Source organism: Hyposmocoma kahamanoa, unplaced genomic scaffold (genome assembly GCF_003589595.1).
Source record: "Hyposmocoma kahamanoa isolate Upper Pololo Valley unplaced genomic scaffold, ASM358959v1 78, whole genome shotgun sequence".
Lineage (NCBI taxonomy): Eukaryota > Metazoa > Arthropoda > Insecta > Lepidoptera > Cosmopterigidae > Hyposmocoma > Hyposmocoma kahamanoa.
This window is the reverse complement of record NW_020653945.1, coordinates 10,296,100-10,318,138: the sequence shown is the minus strand read 5'-3', so window position 1 is coordinate 10,318,138 and position 22,039 is coordinate 10,296,100. Positions and strand designations below refer to the sequence as shown.

General features: G+C 34.6%; 1 protein-coding gene across 2 annotated transcripts in view; it reads left to right on the top strand.

Annotated features, from left to right (window-relative positions):
* Positions 1 to 22,039, top strand: part of LOC113232958 (b(0,+)-type amino acid transporter 1-like) — a 48,039-nt gene that overhangs the window by 5,387 nt on the left and 20,613 nt on the right. Inside the window, exons 1-2 of one of the 2 annotated variants that reach the window (XM_026467877.1) lie at positions 8,792 to 8,951; positions 9,032 to 9,520. The exons of the other annotated variant lie outside the window; for it this stretch is intronic. Coding sequence (XP_026323662.1) covers positions 9,388 to 9,520 — 133 coding nt within the window. The 5' untranslated portion in view covers positions 8,792 to 8,951; positions 9,032 to 9,387. Of the gene's footprint in view, positions 1 to 8,791; positions 8,952 to 9,031; positions 9,521 to 22,039 lie in introns of those variants that run through there. 2 annotated transcript variants of the gene reach the window in all.

The following is a 22,039-nucleotide window of genomic DNA, read 5'->3' as shown; positions in this document are numbered from 1 at the left end:
CATTTTTTCGCGGGAAATCGTTATGTCTTTACGGTGGCCATTTTGTAATAGGCTTGTGTAGTTCACGAACTACGAACTATTAGAAATATATTCCCGACACTGACCGACATGAACTACTGAAAATATGAAGGAAAATCAAATAGTGCCGATTCCATACAAATCGTATTTTTAAATATTTAATACAGTGTAGTGTTGACCTCATAATGCTAGAAGTCCGTAGTAGTAGTAGTTCAAGTGAATAAAATTATTAGTTTGGAGCGTTCGTTCAACGTCCGAGCAAGAACAAGACGAACCAACTAACTAAGGAACTAGATGAACTAAATGAACTAGAAGACCGACCTAGTTCAGTCGACCGATTGAACTATTGAACTAACTAGGATCGCTCTCTCTAACGAACGATCAGGCTATTTTGTAACTCAGCTAATTTCAAAACTAATACGAGAATTCAATTGGACTTTTTGATAATTTAGGCAATAACTTTTTGCATACTGTCTATCAAATGACTGCACGAAGTCAAAATTTTCATAAATAAAATATGTACGATAAACTTGACCAATCGGTGAAATAAGTTTTGTTTCTTTGAATGGTGTGTACAGATAACAACATATACTAAAATTCAAAAATTTTCATCAATGTTGTAGTTTACGAGTGTTTCTGCTAAACTGTTAAGGAGATTATATATATTTTACACTTGTAAATGCTAATACTGTATCGATCGATTTATAAATACATTGTCGAGTTTAGTTACAGCAAATAGTATTTAGTGAAAGTATGTATGTATAATAATACAACGACTCCTACGTAATTTAGTCAGATCTTCTTTTACAACTTAACAATTGGTAATATTTTGAAAGCAAGTTCCTTTTTGTTTTATTGTGTAGAAAAGTCTCTAATAATCAGTTTTTTTTTGGACTGTGAACCTAAAAATACGTAACTATGTTAGGTAAATACGTTAAAACCGTTAAAACGCCAACACAAATATTGTACAATGCATTGTGTTACATTATTAGATTTTTATACGTATATAAGATCATTCGCTTTAAACAAATTTTTCTTTAAAATTTTCAATAAAGTCTGCATATCGTCGCTGTACACATGAAATATTACGAGTACATCCACTAATCTCGTCATAATATGTTATATAAAATATGCAGGAACTAATTACATGCAATAAAGTTAACAAAGGTGCTTAAAAAATAAAATACCTTAATATTTGTTTTTAATAAACGTTCTTCGTAAGCAATAAAGAGTGAAAATTATAAAAAGAGTTGGCACACTCTAGTAATACAATTTTTTGTGTCCTCGAGACGATTTTTATTACCTATACATTATTGTACTAAAGCCTGTTTTATTAAAATTATTGATACGAGCCAATTGATTTCAAGCACGGTTGCAAAGTTATTTTGAATTTTAAAATTCACGTACGCTGTTCAAGTTCACGGTAACATCTAAAGTCGTCATGACGCATGCGTGGAATTTATTGATTGGTCCACTGCCGCTGATTTTACTCCGCTAAAGAGATTTCTATTAGCTGAAGATGTAGGGCTCTCGCAGCTTTCAAGGTCACCTTCGTTAAGAGTTTAACAGGGCACTTACTGATTCGAGTATTCAAGACTTCACTCAATATCATTATCTGTTGGTTGTTAATTGTCAATTTGTTACACAAAGCTACCATTGTTCTATCTTTAATGTGAGAGGAAAGTTTTCCTAGCAACGGAAAACAACATTGTAATTTATATCGTTAAACTTGCATAGCGTTCTAAATAAGCCACTAAAACGACTTTTCGAAAAAAAAAGTTTATTTGTAATACTGTCATGTGACTGGCTATCTCAGAATAACTGCCGGCCGTTCTAATTATAAATGCCTACGCATTTTTGCATACAGTATTTGGTATTCTATGCGCCTGATTGGGTATATTTAAAGCATAGAAATTTAACATTTGTTTCACATATTATGTGCAAAATTTAAACTTATTTTCGACTCTATGGAGACAAATTTTCCGCCTATATAATATTTTACTGCCTAAATATTAGTATAGTATTTATTATTAGTAGTATAGTATTTGTGTATTTAACTATGAGTGCTTACTTTACAAATAAGTATATAAAAGCTATTTTATTAATTTTGTAACTTATTTTTATATTGAAGAGCCTGATGCGAATGAAGGAATCGAAAGGGGTACGTGAAGGTAGCTTCTGCCTACCTCAAAGGAAGACAGTAAAAATTTTGTTTTATAATACCAAGTGACGGAATGAACAAGTCGCGTGTCTGGTGGAATCCTATCCATAACAGTTGCACTGCCACTCAGAGCTTTTAAATCGCAAAAATCTTAGGGGTACTGCCACCGCGTCCGTCACCTTGAGACCTAAGTTGTCAAGTCCCAACTGTCTGTAATTCCACCCTTACCCTTTCAAGCCGGAATGCAGTAATGCTCAAATTACTGCTTGGCGGCAGAAGTAGGTAAGGTGGCAGTATTTCCCTCTAGACGAACTCTTTCACAAGGAGCTCTATTGCAACATGCGCCATTTACTATAATACGGTGTGTGTAAAGTACAGCGTACATCAGCGTACATTATTGAACTGTTTCGTAAATCATCAACCCATTTATACGTCCCGCTGCTGGACACAGGTCTCCTCTCAGGCGAGGATTTAGGCCAGTCCGCCACTCTGACCCAATGACTTCACACGTTTTCAGAAAGTTGAGAACCTTCTTTGATGTGTAGGTTTCATCATAATGTTTTCCTTCACCGAAAAATAGTACATTTTATTTTATTTTACTTTTATTTATTAAACTTTCGTAAAATGAATAATAATTTGCGAAAACTAAAACCGTATCAAAATATTCGTCTTATTTAAGACCTCAGCTCTTGTACTAACTTTGACTTTCGATGCGATACGACATTAACTTTTTCCCTTTATCTGATCTACTTTGTCTCGGTCTTCCTCTGTCACTCTTTCCTTCAATTTTCCCTTCTTAAAGATAATGCTTTCAAGAAATCTGTCGTGACGTATCAAGTGCCCTAACATCTTTCCCCTTTGTTTATCTATTATCTTTAATAAGCTTCTTTTCTGCACTATTCTTAACATGTCATTGGTTTTCTTTTCGTCCAAATTATAACATTTTTAATTCAGAAAATAATGATTGGATGTTGATAAGCAATAATTTGTTAACCAGCAAAAACTGGAAAAATGAGATGTTAATGCCAAATTGTAGTTTGTCGTCTCGTTTACATTTTACAAACACAAAGTAAGTGTTTGATATCTCCAAATATTAAAATAATATAAAAACAGTCGACGAAATCCTGTAACGAAACCACGATAAAAATCTTTAGGCGCCATTTTCTCAAAACTATGATCGTGTTAGTTGCCACGTTATTGCTATCAGCATTATTCAATTTATAATTTAGCGCAGTACTTGAAATTGATTACTAAGTTTGATTGATATCTAAACTCATTATGTATCTCTTCACTGCCTACATAATGTTTTCTTGGTATTACAAATTCGCAGAATGTACAGATTAAAACGCAGAACCACAAAACAAAAACCAACTATTTGCTTTGCAAGCATGTGTGTAGTCACGTTTTGCTTATATTGGGATATAAATCTTGATATTTTGTAAACATAGTCGTTGTAACCCGGTGGTGTAATTTTCAACCTTATTTACATTCTTCCACTTAAAGTCACGTAAAAGGTCTATTTACTAAACATTTAAAAAAATTTGGTTTTGGATTATCGCCACTGAATTTGGTCCTACGTTCATCAAATGACGCCGTCATAGGGACAATATTATTTTTATTCGTACGTGCAATGCACACTGATCTTTACTTTTAAAGTTTAAATTAATAATAATGAGAACGTACTAAGTATAAAACCCAGCGTCCAAAATTGTCCCTATGAGAGGTTATTTATGAGCTTGGTGGCCCAGCAGTCTGCACTATGGGCGCTAGATGCGGAGATTCCGGTTTCAGTTCCAGGTGTCACCAATTTGGAAAGGAACTTTTCTAAAGTGGTTCTGTGTTTTGAGTGCCCTGTAGTTAATTTTACTGCTCTGGTAATCATAGCATAGGGAATTCCCTAGTTAGACACCAGGTGCGGTGTAGTTATCTGGAACATTATTATCATTCTTTCTTTGACGATAAAAAAGCATGAAAGGAAAACTATGTCGACAAAGAAAATAATGAAGGAAAATCTACTACAGCGTAAATACAACCCCCGGGGAAAGGAAAAGGTTGTTTGAAGGGCATTCCTTTGGCGACAGATTGTCTCCCTAGACAGCGCTCAATGTATCAGAACTTTCTTCTTATTTTTACAAATATATATTTATGTATTCGGGATTTCTTTTGTATCGAACAACATTAAAATTCTCCTCAATACGGGAATTAAGTTTCTACATTCAGAAAATAATGGATATTTTTTTACAAAATTAGTTTTGTACCAAATCTGTTTTAAGCAATAGATATAGTAATAGATAATAGGTAATAAACCCCTCATAAATCTGGTATACGAGGTCAAGATACATAACCAAATCCGGCCGAGTAACTGCTACATCTCTTTTAAGAAAGTCAATACGCTAAGCGTACAATAAGCTGATGAAAATTAGATATATATTGTATTATTTGTATTATTAGACTTAACCTAGCTCTCTGTATGACTACATATATTCAAAAAAACAACCTACAGCAGACCGACATCGACATGAGTTTAACTGGCTGTCTTGACGGCAACGTCTGAGAACCCCTCACAATTATAGTTTTTCATCTCACTATAATAGTATATTTTGTAAATATAAGTGTATGTATCCGTGTGCTTTGTTCAAACCTATGCAAGTTTAAAAATAAAGTCTATTATTAAGGAACCTACACACACTAACTAAGACCTAGTCTAGGAAATGAAACTATTTTTTCGGATATAAATCGAATATATTTGTTTTTACAAACAATCCCAACGGTCCAGGCTCTTTACAGGTCTTGTGGTCACGGCTGACGAAATTCTATTCTAGACTATCGATTAAAATGAAAAGAAATAAATCAAATTGTTTTGTAAGATAATGAAAACTTAAGGGCGGAGCGTCCGATGGATCATGTATTTCAGGGTGATCGACCTCAATGGGGGTTGTCCGTAATATGTCTTTGTTCACCCCAAACCTAACCTTTTTCTGGGTGTGTGTTTGCACATGGTTTACACCTCGTGTTGGTCGCTGTATATGTTCATGTGTGCTACGCATTTTTATTATTGTTTCATATGTAAATTTACATCATGTGTAACTATTGACTGTAGTTTAGATTATACGCTTCTATAAATAAATAAATTTACGTAAAATACATTCACTTTTCACCAAGAATGTAAATATAGAAAGATATTAATAAACAATCTTTTGACGTTGGCCACAGCCCGGCACTGAGATAAGCTCCATGAATCAAAGTTTTTGTTGAAAATTTAAAATATTCCAGCTAGTTGCAGGCAATCTACGGTGAATATCAAACCAGAACATTACAGAAACCATAAAATTAGAAATTAACATGCCTTTATTGCTCAAACTTAATCAAATTATGATTCAAATAATTGGTTTCTTGCCAATTTATCGTTCTGTGAATGCTTAAGAAATTGCAAAATTTGCAGGTGTAACACTCGTTGCATATTTGTAAACAGAAAAGTATTATATCGATCGTAATGTTAGTAATTGATTCAATCGTACCATTTCCAGTACAATGAGTGCCAACGATTCTAATTACATCAATTCGAGATGCAATCAACAGGGGCTAAATGGTTTTATTTACAGTGTAGGTAAATACACACTTAGTAATAAGGCCATATCAGCAAAATGACAACTTTTCGGAGAAAAGTTTGAAGATTCTATGAATTAAATTACTTGTTCACTTTTTTGTGCTTCAATCGGACTGTTGTAAGTGTTCATATAATACATAATTTGTTTTGTGTAGATTGTATTATTTTTATGACTTTCATGTAATAAAACATTTTTGGCTTTATTATATCAAGGGTACAAATTTAAGACATTAACTTTTTACAGTATCGGTAAAACTTCTTAAACAAAATTTGTAATGAACCAACAATATCAATTTTAATTTATAATAGTTTTATACGTATTATTTTAGAATACTGCTCCACTATCTGAAACCTATGTTAACAGGTTCATTCGGATAGAATTGAACGTGTTTAAAAACGTTTCCTGTATCGTCTTACGTATAATAAATTTACATGTAAATACTTATTTTCATATGAGACACGTCTCTCTTAATATGTCCTCATTGCAAATTCGCCGAAAATCGCTCGATCTGATCTTTTTATTCAAACTTATTCATGGTGTCATAGATGCACCTGATATACTCGAGCGCCTGTACCTGTCCGTCTTTCGTCCCGGAAGCCGCCTACTCAATCCTAAAACTTTTTCATTTCCAACTTGTAGAACCAACCTCAGTCAACACTGTCCAGTATATCGCATGTGCAAGTAGACTTGTAATGCTATCTGATTCTATTTTGATGTATTCTCTGGTTCTGTGGTCTTAGCTAGGAATTCAATAATAAAATGTCTTATGTGCTGAATGCACGACGGGTCTTAATTGTCTATTTTTTTTAATAAATAGTAAATGTAAATTTTAAATTACTATAATATTATTTAAGCACTTCTTTGTTGTAAATACGAAATGTTGTGTTCACGTCTAGACTTTATAATGTTTACCACTTTTATTTTATTTAAGAATTTGTATCCAGTTTTGTGAACTGATATATATAAAAAATAAAAAAAGGATATTTCATTACAGTGAAAGAAAGCATTTTTGACTTCTTTCCATCTTTTATTTGACTTTTTTTGTGCTATGGTCACGGGATGAGGAGGCTCGAGGTTCGACTCTCGGTAGAGCCAATTTAGGAATAAATGAACTTTTCAACAATCAACAAACAGGCTTGAGAATTCTGGGAAGTGCCCCAGAGTGAGTTCCGTTGCTCTGGTACTGGTTCTCATAGTGGAGGGTATTTACTAGTTTGAAACCAGGCAATTGGTGTGGTTGTTTGGTACATTATTATTTTCCTTCATTTTATAACTGCATAGATGTTTGACAATAATAACGGTGTACATTTTATTTCAATGTTTTTTTATGCGCACACACACTGCTACGTTACAAGTACTCTAATTTTTCTTACACTTAGAGCATACACTATCATATAATAGTAAAATGTAAGTCTACATTTTCACTAAAATATTTACGCTCATTTTTATATGATATTGCGTAAAGTACCTACGTCAATTTATCATCTTGCTACTTACATCCAAATCTGATGTACGCAGGTAGTGCACCAATCATTGATATCTAAAAATCCTCGAACATTTAATCTAAACTAAAACATTTTATCACATTCACATTCGTAATGTAATCAATTATCTATATGTAATTTAACGCCACTTTTGGAGATTGAACTTTATTCTAAGGTATATACGAGTGTATATGCAGGTATTTATAAACTAAAATAAAACATGTCAGAAAGGCACAATGAATGTTGCTTTCACGTGTCAGTTCAGTTTAGAATTACATGTCAAATTGCTACCTTTACCTCGAAAGTAACCTTTAATTGGAAGAATTACGGCCGAGTTTTGTTTCATTAAAGTTGAAAGCAACTGCAATTCTAAAAGTGCTTTTAATAAGTAGCAAAATGTGTGATGTAGTGCCAAACGAGCGCATTATAACGTGCAAATGTGCATTTGTTGAATCGCACTATAATGGCTACGAGAATGGTATGTATAGTTATTATTGTTGAAACTCTACTTTTTAATGTGAATATTTTAAAACTCGTAGTTTAAAATTTGTATCTACATTATAACAGGTATATTGAATTCAAAGATTTACATAAAGAAAAACTATTCGCGAATTCCGGGTCTACTGCTACTACTCTAACTGCATCTACATTATCCGCTTACCATCTCAGTCAGCCGTGACCAAAGGACCAGTAAAGGACCCGTTCGTTGGTTTGATGGAAAAAGATACCTACATACTTCATTTAGATCCGGGGAAAATACTTTAATATCCAATTACAAAATCTAGTTCATAAAATCAATAAATTTAAATGAAAGTTTGTAGTTAATTTCATAAATGAAGAGTCGATAGAAGTTAAATTCGACTTAGAATATAAACTAAACTGAAATTTTAAAAATGTAGAGCTTAGGAACCGCTATTTTGAGATAAATATTGTTATTGTTCTCTGCTTTTCTTCATTTTTTTTAAAGTAATTTTTACACCGTTCGTGCTTATAAGGAAGTAGGTACCATACTAATTATCGACGGATTCGCATTAAACTTCAGTCAGACATCAGAAAAGAGTGAAAAAGACATTGCGCGTTACGTTTCCGCAGGGAGTTTTCGCACTTATTATTGCATGGTCGTAACGCTTCTTCTGGCCGGCTAAGTCTATTCCACGTGAATTATTGTGGAGATGCCCTTACAAGGACCAATCTAATTCATTACGTCGTCTCATTACCCGTCGTTTGGTCGTTCATGGTTTTCGAATACAATTTCCAAAACGGGCCACAATTCAGCGACATGTAAGTAGTATCGATCTTTAAGAGTAGGTACTTCTAACATAATAATTCGTAATATTGAGAAGAAATATGACAGAGTTACCAGCTCAGCTTTTTTCTTCATTCGTGAACACTTGCTCTATTTTGATTACGCCAGAACGAGCAAAATCGCAAAAGTTAAAATTTGCATAAATGATAATTAAAAAGCACTGCTTTATTTTGTTTGTTTATTTATGCGGCGACGTTATCGTTGTCATGCATGATGATAAGTGTGACATAAAGGGCGAAGGCTCAGGTGTCGGATCTCGCCCATTGATCGGTGGGCGGGCGTTGGCGGCCGCCGGGTGCCCACGTGCTCGTTCGCGCCGGGAATAGACAGTCGGTCCCGACACGTCGCCCCAAGCTCACATCGCAGAGTCTAACGTAACCGATTTTACACGACGCCAACTTTCATTTTTCCAAAATCATTCAATATCATAATTAGGTAGTGATTGTTGTTACAGATTTCAGAAAATTTTCAGTACATTTTTGCTCAAAATCGAAAATTTCCGCGTGACTCGTGCTTTAAAGGTCTCTATAACATTAATTTCTGTAACGTAAGCAATATGTTCGTGTTCGATAATTAAACATCGTGTTGATTGTATCATCGTTTGTAACAGTGATATTGGTGCAGTGTTTGACTGTTTGACATTGGTTTATAAAAGATTGGTTGTGGATGTTCGCGCCTCGGATTTATTTTGAATTTAGTACGATTGAATTTGGCTTGGCGACGTGCGCGCGGGCGCTTGCGATTCTCGCGTGCTTTACGGCGTAAAGGCGTCGCGGCGCCGGCGCCGACGGGTGTCAAGGCGGGGAACGCATGTGCGATGCGATGCGTGAGAAACTTGCCGCCCTGCTACGCAGTGCGGTGTGTGCGCCTGCGCAGCCACACAGTACGGACAAGCTGCAAAATGGAGCCGTTGAACCTGTTCTCCTTTTCAGCGATGATGAAGGTCTCGCAACCTTGTACTTTCGTAATTATATTTCGTCATATTTCTATTTGAAATTGTGTAGAGGTCTTTAGTAAACTCTTTACAGCAATCAATATAAACAACAAATCTGAACTATGTACCTATCACATTTAGTAGCAGTAGAGCTCCATGTGTAAGGGTTTGTCCGGGGAAGTACTGCCACCTGAACTATTTCTACCGCTAAGCAGTAATGTCAGCATGACGTGTTCTGGTTTTAAAAAGTAAGAGTGCTGGTGAAATTGCAGGCACGTGGGATTTGGCAACTTACGTCTCAGGGTGACGGACGCAGTGGCAGTGCCCCTCAGATCTTTGCGATTTAAAGCTCTGAGTGGCACTGCAACTGTTATGGACAAACGTGTAACTTACCATCAGGCGCACAACTTGTTCGTCCCGTCACTTGATATCATAAAAAAAGCAATCAAATGTATATTCTTCTTCTTATCGTATCGATAGCATACACTATATGGTTTCCAGGATCGCCTCTGCTTGCGTCACTAGTAGTAGCCGCCATGCTGGAGTGTGAAACATGTTTGCCATAATGATGAAAGGATTTGCCAATCGGCGTAACATACATACAGAGTTCATGACTAGTATGCCTTTGCAAAGAAGCTCCTTGTTTGTTTCTCTATATGTTAAGATGGAAAATCAAAATGAATTTGTATTATGGCTAGTAAAGTAAATGTGTCATACATAATATTATTGCAGTACTAAAGGACTTTATTTGTACTACAATATACACTTAACTACATCTATCTATCATAAACTCGTGTGTGATGTTTTGACATCTTTGTATTAAAATACTGGCTCTTGTTTTACGATGGGTAACATAAATAACTAATGTAACTGACCATTGTGAACATCTATTTAAGGCCATAACAAAGTATGTGATTTATTATACAACATTGTAGTAATGTTAATATAACATATTTTTAAGCTTCTATTCAAACCTTTGCAATAAACCTTTCCAATCACAATAAGTACACCGATTTGAATTTTCTGAAATAAACTTAAATATTTACAACAACTTAACTGTGATTATGATTCTACGACCCTATTCAGTAACGATCCAAGTCCCTAAATAAATAAAGAGTAAAAAAGTCTATTTTTTCCATCCTCTAAGGAGTCTAAGGCATAGGTCAAGCTCTAGGAACCATAAGTTCATAGATTTAAAATCACAGATTAGCACAAATAGAGAAATTAAAAAGTGAGTTTCTAGTTGATTTACAAGAAAAGTAGAGGACACTGAATGTGTTTTAGGTTTACATGTGTTTAATTAGTAAGAGGAAAATACACTGCAGACGTTTGAATCGCAGTATACAAAATGTTGAAGGAAAATGTTGCGTGTCCTATAAAGGTGATCTTTATGTGATGACCTGAAACATGCAACAATGAAAGTTGACTTCCGAAATGATATTTTTTAATAAAGTATTCATTTCACACATTTAAGTTAAAGTGCTGTTGTACTAAGTTAGTGAAGAAGTTCCGTGAAATCCTGTTTTGAATATTATAATACAAACACAGGTACACGTACCGGAAAAAGTGTGAGTATAAAATAGTGACGTTTATATTTAAACAAATAAGAATTAGACATAAAGTAGCAATTAAATTAACATCGACATAATAAATTTTTACTTGACCTTTTTTTTAAAAAAAATCAAAATGAAACAAAATGCATTTTTATTATATTGTGAAAAAAAGAAATACCTACAACATTGATTAAATCAAAGTTTAATAAAAAAAATTTCAAGTAAAGTTTACAAAATTTACAAGAACACAAAATCAACTTCGCACCACTCGACGAATCTGTATTACTGGGAAATGAACAGATGAATAAAAAAAAATACAATCGATTTTTATTGACAAATTAGAAAAAAGTAAAAAAGCAAAATTACGGACCAGATTTTGTAATTTCAGACTGCATTATTTTGGAGTTTTACTAGAGTTCCGCTAAATGTGTATAACATCTTTTAGGACGATTAGGACATTGGAAATGAAGTTATGAACGGCTGCCAGAAAGCCGTGACCATGGGACTCGCAACATTGGATAAACGATTTTAGATCTGGAAAATGTATATTTTTGTTTTTCAATTCATAATACTCTTAACGTTGAATACAGCCATTATTAAGTAAGAACTCGATTTAATTTACTAGCGTTTAAAATTCATGTAGGTATTCATTAATAAAAAAAATTATTGAAAAAAAAAAACATTTAATAAATTTCGGAAAAATATTAATCTTTCAAAATGGAAATGTTTGCATGAATAAACCATGAATAAACTCATGCATTACACTTTATATAGATCCGAGACGCCTGTCTCTCACGGGATGCGTAGTGTTAGGTCAAGCAAATATTTCCATTTTGATAAATTTTTCCGAATATTTTTTCTATATTCTTCCTCTATTTTTTTCACATTGGACAGTTGACACCTGTCAAAAGTTGGAGATACTGAATGAAAACGGTGGAGCTAAAAGATTTTTTTACCTATGATTGTTTTTTTCGCTGTTTTCCAATCATTTGAAGTCTCGTTTTACTATAACTTTTTTAATTTACGCTAAATAAAACTTCAAAAGATGTATCTATAAACTGAGCTTTATATAGAACGTGATATGAGCCTTCGAATTATATTTTTACAATTTTTCGGAAATTTATGGGGAAGAATTTCCACTATTTGAAATTTTTCGGAAAATTACCCAACGTGCGTACGCACTTCCTACGCTCCTTTCTTCCGCCTTTTCCACTCGCATCAATCTTTTCATACGTGCTGCACGTTTATTTTTGGTACTATGGTATGTACATTAGGTAGGTTGAAACCTAAACTTTACAAAAACTTGCGTTTGTACACCTATAACAATTTAACGACAAATGACAATTTTCCTGTTGGTGTTCTTAGAAAACAAGTTAACTTTTGCATGAGCGAACAAAACCGACGTGATAAACGTGCTGGCAAGCAGGATAGTCGACAACTTGCGTTTTAAGTTCGATTTGAAAACGTTATATAAGAAGTATCAGTTGCATGAGCTAAAGAATCGTTTTTTGTCTATCGTTAACAATTTGGAAATTAAAAACAAAGTTAAAAGTTTAATAACGGTAATGTAAAGGCCAGAAAGTCACGGAAATTTAAAGGACTAATTTCTTTAATGGATTAATATTAATAATGAATACTAGCACCACCGCTTCAGTATCACTACTAGTCGTGTAAGTGTACAAGTATTATAAATGACGTTTCACGCCTATGTCACATCAACATTAAGGATTTAAAAAAAACATTAAGACTGCACATATTTGATTTACTGGAATCTTTAATTCATATTTACCCTTTTCATCGGTATCATAAAAATACAGAAGCCTTTTTTTTTATTTGGTCGGTTCGAGTCCCGGTAAAGGCAACCGATTTATTACAAATCTTTATAATATACAGTATCACAAGCTCAGTCAGTCAGTCGTGACCATGAGACATCGATGTACTCGATACTATGGGAATTGTTAAGGGCGCGAAACCTTGTTATGTTTGAAAAAAAGAAACAAATATATGCCATTTAGATCCGAAAAAATAGTTTCACAATGTGTGACAATGGCGAGAACCCAAGATGTCAATATGTAGGGTCAATATCACCTCAAGCTTGACACTTAAGATTTAAATCCAACTCTATGCCGCTTTCGATAAGAACGGTCCAAAGTACAAAGAGTCAAGCTTGCCGTGCTCTTAACTGTACAGTATTACTTACTTTTAAAAATAAAGTACAGTGGAGTCAACCCTGACCACGGGACTTGTAAAGAGCCCGAATCGTTGGTTTGTTTGAAAAAACAAATAGACAAATATAGCAACTGCCAAAACGTAAGAAGTCAATGAAATGAAGATTAAAATAAATTACTTTACTTGCCGTTAATTTGTCATTCTGCATACTTAAACACTTACGTTAGTTACATGTAAGTTTACACACTTCGTAAAATTTATGTATGGCAAAATATAGTTCTTCTTGTGGTCATTAATTGTAAGTAAATTCTTGACCTTTACTATTATAGAGTAACCCGTAAATAAGTCCCATATTCCCAAGATAATTGCGCGTCACTTTATTCACAATTTTCAGTGACCCACATACAGTACCACAAAGTGTAAAACTTTGTTATTGCAACTACTCTGGCACGAATACTCTTCATCCCACGCATTGCAGTGCGAAAACGTTAAATAATTCTTGTAAATAATGTGTGATGAATTTTAGATACGTTTGATGGTTATACCTAACGTCAAAATTTAGTATACTAAAGTAACCACGTCAATAAAATATTGATTAACTTCTGCCCTAATGTTTGACCGGACACAGTGAAACTACACTTAAATGTTTTTTTACAATTTCATTTTCTATACACCTTGTGTGTTTTCACAAAGATATGAATTATATCTTACTTCTACCAATTACAAGTAGACCCCGTTCATTTGTTTATATCGAACATAACGGGATATTGTATTTGAATGCAGTTTTGCTTTTTTCCTGTCCCAGGGAAGGGAAATGCACTATTAGCTGATAGTAAAAACCAATTGGTTAATGTGGGAAGTATTTAGAGTTATATGGTTGTGTAGAGGGTTTGTTTAACTATATAATTATTTTAAACATCCGTCATCTATAACTCTACAGGCTGTTTGATCAGTGTGTGCACATTTCACACATTTATTTGTTGCGAGAGATATATACGTCACTGTCTACAGTACAGTCATTTATCGTGTTCTGTAAATTTGTCTGTTTGTAATAGCTTGTGACTAGAAACTTGTGCGTCATTCCAGTAAAGATCGAAATAAAACTTTAAATAATTTTTTTTTCTCTTCATAAATTGATGGTTTTATGACAGTCCTGAGAACATTGGAATTGTTGTATATTGTTTATATATGTTCGCTCATGTATACTGAATCTAAAACGAATTGATCGTTGCGGAATGTCAAGTTTGTTGGTAGAAAATTTTTATTTCTTCGTCTTATGTACTTCGTTGTGTTCCTATAATAGATTTGCTCTACAGCGAATGTTGAAAAAACTGTTGATATTGTATGATAAATCAAAACGTACGAAACGTACTAGCTGTGTGCAACAATATGAACAACAAAATATAAGTGCAAGAACAAATATAAGTGTCCTAAAAGTAAAATAGTGGATTCCTCCATTTTGTTCATGATCGCCGGCGGTACGTATATATTTAGGTACATACGTTTTGTTATTAGAGATTCTAACGATTATTATTAATTCCTTTAAATAATATTCAATTAAATTTGTTTACGATTGAAATTTACCTACACAAAAGAAGAAACAAGTAAAAAATTTTTACTTTTGTCAAATTCGGAACTTGTTTGGGGTTTATAGATAAACAAATGTAATTTGCAATTTAGTTCATTATTAAAGAAGTGATTGTTGTAAAAAGTTAATGCATACGTGCATTAACTTTTTACAACAATCGATTCGAGTTTATTTTACGCGATTTTAAATCTGTGTACAGACTTGAAATGACCAATATATCTACGGTATTGTATGCAAATGCTCAATCTTTCGATAAGTTTGCTGCCTTGTTTTCTTATTTAGTACGATGGATATTCGAAATAATATGCCTCAAGTTCACATTGTCAAATTGCTTCTTGTATAATAAATCTTTCACGAATTTCCAGAAAAGTTGCAAAAATCTATTTATAATTTTTAATGATTCTAATTTTAGTAGTAGATTTGACTATTTGAAAGAGTTTGTCCAAGAAAGTACTGCTTCCTTACCTATTTTTGCTGCCAAGACCTTACTGCGGTTTTTAAGGACAAGAGTGCTGATAAAATTACAAGCACATGAGAGTTGTCATCTTATGTCTCAGGGTGACTGTCGCAGTGCCCCACAGATCTTTGTGAATTAAAGCCGTGTGGGACTGCAACTGTTATGGACAAGCGTATCGCTTACCACGACTTATTTGTCTCGTTACATGGTTTCATAAAATAAATCAATCAATATTATTTCTGAAGTGGTACTTGAGACGTGTACCTACTTTGAAATTGACATTCATATAGTATTAGCAAATGAAACTATTTTTTGGGATCGAAATTGCGTAAATTTTCGAACAAACCACCAATTCAGACTCTTTACAGGTCCTGTGGATGAATGACAGAAAATAATAATAGAGTAAATCGTAAAAAATCTTTAAATTTCCAATTCATATAGTAGTTATTATCGATATCCATACTTATGGGTAATTAGGCATAACTAGGTTACAATGCTTAAAAATTTTAAAAAGACAACAAATTACAGGTGAACCCAATTATTTAGACCGTTATTTTGCATAAATATTAAAGCTATAGCTCCTAGCTCTATTATTGTTAGAGTTAACTTATGAGTGTCAAGTTTTCTTAATAGTCATGGTTTCGTACATTTTTTTTATATCAAGTGACTGGATGAGCAAGTCGTGTGTCTGGTGTTAAGCGATACACTCAGAGCTTTATATCGTATAGTTCTGAAGACACTGACAACTGTACTATAACTGCGCCCGTCAACCTGAGATGTACGTTGGCAAGTCCCATGTGCTACCCTTTAAAATCGGAACGCAGTAATGCTCACATTACTGCTTGGCGGCAGAAATAGGCAAGGTGGCATTACTTTTCTGGACGAAATTTTTTCACAAGGAGCTCTACTGCTACCTAATGTATGTATAGTGCATCTATATTTAAAAAAAAAAACAATTGTTTGAGTTTAGTTTAGAGTGTTCTACTGCTTTTGATGCTAATAGAACGTTGTGTACGTGATGTGGGTAGTGTTTTGATATGTTGTGTCCGGTGCAATATGACACTTATGTTCATGCGTCACCACATCAATATAGAGAACTTGATCGTACGAGCAGTAAAGTCGCGCCAAACGACTTGTTGCAAATATGCACCGACGAGACGGTGACTTTCATGTGTTCCTGAATTATTCGATGTACTTTTTTAATAAACAACAGTTGGAATTGGTTGTTTAATCCTTGTGGCTAAATTTAGGCGCATATAAATAACCTGATGGGCTAAGAAATTACTGGAAGAGTTACAATTTACTGAGGGTTGGCTCCGCAGCGGAGCTGACGAAAAGAATATAAAGTAATAAGTACCAGGACCTCGGCTTCGAATACCTATTTACAGCCTTTGGAGTCGAAATCCTTTCCCGTGGGGTCCCAATGCCTTTCATCTGCACAAAATTTTTACCCATAAAATTAATAAACTGTCGGGGAAACCCAGGGCCGGCAGTTACCTTGCCCAACGCATTAATATAGCCATACAAAAGGGTAACGCTGCAAACATCTTGGGCACTTTACCGCGGGGACTTAATTTTATTAATATAATTTAATCCTAGTCTTAATTTAGCTTTTATTGTACCTTACCTGTATATTTCAACTTAAATAAATAAATAAAAATAACATTTACCAAGTAAATTAACGACATACATTGAAAATTGACACTGAAAATTCACAGTAGAGATAATTCCCTTTCGAATGGTAAACACTGTTATCTTGTTTATTTAGATTTGATGTGGGTTAGTAAAGTACTTGCAATTAATTGGTAGATGAGGTATGTATTTTTTTAGTTCAGTTTTTTTTATTATCGAACTTAAATTAATTCACTATCAAACATTTCTGCTGTATACGAATACAGGTAAGTAACTAAAAAACTGACCAAGTAGGTACATCAAAAGCGATTGATTTTTATATGTCTAATGCTTATAATGCTCAAAATATTTGCTTTGTCAAAAATATAGCTACCTTATGACGATGAATTTAAAGTGTATTTATAACTAAAACTGAAAATATTGAAAATTGCTCATTAAATAAATTATATCTAAAAAGATCGGAGGAAATCTTCTAAATACGTGTTGTTTGATCTTTGTATCAAAAATAATAACACTTAAAATAAGAATATATAAATATCATGGTAATAAAAACATTATGATTTTCAATAATTAAGTTTAATTGTTATAACACTCGAAGTTGTTGACAATTATGTATACCTAGGACAAATTATCCAATTAGGTACAATTTCGAGAAAGAGGTCAATCGTGGAATCCGACTCGGCTGAGCAGCGTTCGGGAAATTACACCATATCTTCTTGTCCAAAATACCACAGTGTCTCAAGACAAAAGTCTTCGACCAGTGTGTGTTGCTGGTGATGACTTACGGCACTGAGACGTAGTCGCTCACTATGGGCCTCTTAAGAAGGCTCAAGGTCACTCAGAGGGCAATAGAAAGGGCTATGATCGGAGTTTCGTTGCGAAATTGAAGCAGTAATTATATTATCCGCAAAGGAACCAGAGTAACCGACACATTGCCCTAGGAATTGCAAAACTTAAGTGGCAATGGGCAGGGCACATTGCTCGCAGAATACATAGCCGATGGGGCCGAAGAGTTCTCGAGTGGCGACCGAGTACTGGTAGATGTGGGTAGACCACCCACAAGGTGGACTGATGAGCTGGTGAAGGCTGCGGGAATCCGCTGGATGCAAGCGGCGCAGGACAGATCGTAGTGGACGTCTTTTGGCTGAAATGATGAATGATGATGTTTAGTATGACCGTTCAGACTATTTTGACACTGCCTGTTCAAACATAGGCACAAAGGTAACACAAATGACGCCAAATTGTTTCTTGAAATAGCTCTCCTAATATTTGGACACCACTTATCAGCACGGTTCAGTACTGCATCCGGTACTAAAGGTGTGTTTTGTTTGAGCTGTCGCCCACACTCTTGATGTTGACAAGTGTGCTCCATCCAACCCTTACAAGTCTGATACTCAATAACAATCATAGCCGGTGTATAGGCATATTTGCAATGGCGGCGGCGTACCTTCGCGGCTGCGGGCGATCGGAGCGGGGGCTCCGTTCGCCATTAAGTTTGTCAGCCGCGAGGAGGACGACGGGGCGGTGTGGCCCGTTTCGTCGTGAGGAGGGGAGAGGGAAGACGTAGCTCCTCCTAGGTGCTGGGGGGGTTCCGGTGCGCTAAGTCGATCCCGGATCTCTCCCACTAGAGCACCCGAGAAGGCCACCGTGGGGTTTTAGCCGGTGGGAGTCCGGCATAACCGCTCCGCTACCCCCGCAGAGGAGAGGTGTCCTAGGAGGATTTCTCCACGAAAAAAAAGGCATATTTGCAAGGAATCGTTTGGGGGTGTTAAACCACTAATAATTTGACATATCATGTGTATGTGCATGGTTTTTTTATACTTACATTAGAAATAGCAATGTTACGCAATTACAGAGTAGAAGAGCTCGACAACACACAACGTTATATACTTCAATTCATAATCAAGAAAATTACTACAGTGCACTAGTCAAGGATCTACTCAATCTAGATAAACATGGTTATTCCTACCCACTGTAGCATTGCAGTTGATCTCTGACAGTCTATAAATAAAATTTGTTCAAGAAAATGGGTGGCTATTTCATTCTATTATCTCACTTGAGATCTCTAAGACTGATACTCGTAGAGCTGCATTTATCAATTACATGCAATTGTACTTGGTACATAGAGGAACATATGTATACTCTCCTATGGCCCCTTGTATATCAAAATGTACAAAACGTGCGAAGTGAATCAGAATTAAAGAATATTATTAATATGATCACATAAACGCCCAGTGTACATTATAATGAAACTATAGCATTCAAATTTGTTGGCATATATTATACCATATGACCAAAGGGTATCTAGAAAAATGTTTTTCAAACAAAACTGAGGGCATACTTGCTTGAACCTTCATCGTGAAATTACATTCAGTACATAGTAATGTGCATTGGGCGTTAAGGGCTTATCCAATTGTAGTTTGCTGGGTCATGTAATGAGCGCTTTTTAAAAACGGAATGAATCGTCCACTATATTACCTAATCACGTAGCCTGTTGAGGGCACCTGATAGGTCAGTTTATTGACATTGGCATTATATTTCGACGAATAATATTATTACAAGTCTGAATGACGGTTATTCTTATATATTCCGCTTATTTTAATAAAAAAAGGCTCATAGTTTTTAATAAGACCCGGCGCCCACTGACTATACGGGCGGGACGGCACCCCTGGATGCCGACTTCGTGAGCATGCCTATATGAAAGCGCACATTAACGGCGATTATGTCGCGGCATCCTTAAACATGCAAACAAAGGTCACGGTTATGTTAATTCTACATATATCTTTCAGTTAATTACGCAAATTATATGCGTATGAGCTATACCATTCGCTGATAATCAGAGATCAACAGAAATCCTGATATGATTAAAACGAAAATAAACAAAAAAATTATATTTATAGAGATTTTTTGTGAAATGACTCCAATAGTTTTGTTATGATTATGATTACAAAGATCGAACACAGAAAAATTTCGTCATCTGAGCCACGAGTCTAGTTGCCGAGTCGTCGAAACTCTCCTATGTGTTTTTGTTATGGATTTTGTAGGTACTGACATTCGGCATTCGTCGCCGCTAGTGATATCTAGTTCTAGCTCAGATGGTTAGAGCAATGCTACGGTGCAGCATGGACGTGGGTTCAAGACCCACCGGGTTGACGAAAAAAAAATTCTGTGTGTTCGATCTTTGAATTCATAATGATAAAAAGTTATATTTTTAAAATTACAAAACTTTTCTTTTAAATACACTACCACAATTGCAAGATACATATCAAAAGTACAAAACAAAATACTTTGTAATAATTCTGATATTGGGCGGTATTATTCACTCTATATGATATAGATTCACATTATACCTCTATAGTTAGTCTCAACTTAAAATAAAACAAAATTAGTAAAAAGAAACATCGGTTAAGTGCCTCCGTGGCCGAACGGTTACCATGCTGAACTGCCACGCAGAGGTCCCAGGTTCGATTCCCGGGCCAGGAGAAATATTTGTATGGCCTACATTTATTTCTCTCGTGAGTTTGGGTGTAATTTGTGGTTGTCTATATGTGTGTGTGTCCATGGCACCCGCAACGCAGGGTTTCCCTAGTGCGGGGCTATGTTGAGTGTGTGCGTTACTGGTTAAATATATAACTCAAGCACTTTATATTTCTTCAGACCTTATAAAAGTTCTATGGTTTTGTATAGAGAAGTCAATGTATAATTACAGATTTAACTCCTTAACTGGGTATGGACCCACGAGATACATTTCTTTGTGCTATCCATGATGCAGTTAAGTAAATAAATTAACTTATATTCGATTAGTGTGACCATTTAGATTATTTTGACACAATCTGCACAAGAAGTACACTAATCTAATTGTTTATTGAATAATTAATAATCTCAGTACAGAGTACTAAAAAAACCGACCTCAATCAACCTCTTGAAATATCCTCTAGTTCGCCACTATACAGGACTTGACACTGGAGACAATAAAAATAGGTTCTCACTACGAATCTACTCAAAGTATATTGAGAGAAAAACGCATTGAATTGAAGAAATAGCAAAATCAAGTATTAAAGTAATTGCTCATAAATTAAAGTTAGGCTCTATTTATAACATGAATCTTCATGCGTGAACAGCCACCCTTCGAGGTGGATGATTTTCTTCAAAAAAGAATCATGAAACTCGGTTCACAAATGCAAACAAATGAGTTATCGCGTAACATACATACAAAAAAAAAAAGAACGTACAGTCGAATTGAGAACCTCCTCCTTTTTTGAAGTCGGTTAAAAAGTGGCCACTTATCATCACGGTTCAGTATCACATAGGAAAATGTGTGTTTTGTATGAGATATCGCCAACACCCTTGGTTGTCAAGTGTGTTTCGTCCCTTAGAAGTCATATTTTTAAGAGACTTATTATTGTTGGTGTAAAGTTACCAAGGGAATTTGTAAATGAGCAGCGAGTTTTTAGTATGATTCTGCATATTATATTTAAATTTGCTGATATTATTATCATATTCAAAGCTATGTTACACTATTAGATAGACAAATACAAATGATGTATTCTGTAGTACGTTATGATTAATATTTATTAAAATTATTATTTATTTAAGGAATGGTTTGTTGTTTTGTTTATAATATCACGACCATCTCTAATTAAACGTATAGGAAGAAGAATCTCGACTGCGGATTTACAATTTGGCACAACCGTCAAAGCAATATGCTGCTCTGATCACAAATTGGCTTGGCACATAATGTTATTTTTATTATAATGAATTTTTCTACTGCTCCGGTATTGTATCGTTTAGACTCAGTAGTAATATGGGTAGTAGGAAAATATCTCGTCCGTAGGGACGAGTTAAGGCGTCTCGTTGGCCATACTGCCAGATCTTAAGTTGTTTTAATTTTTCTTTAATAGTTTAATTTGAAATTTTTCGCGGGAAATCGTTATATCTTTATGGCGGTTATTTTGAAACTCCTGTTACTCTTAAGTATAACAAAATTAAAAGGCAGAGATTCGAACACATTCTGCCTTAATACTTTTTGATAAATGAAATGTTAAAATAATTAAAATCTGTCGTAAGTAAATAGCATTTATAATCATTTATATCAATTTGGCAAGCTCTTTGCTTAGTTTTGTTCTAGA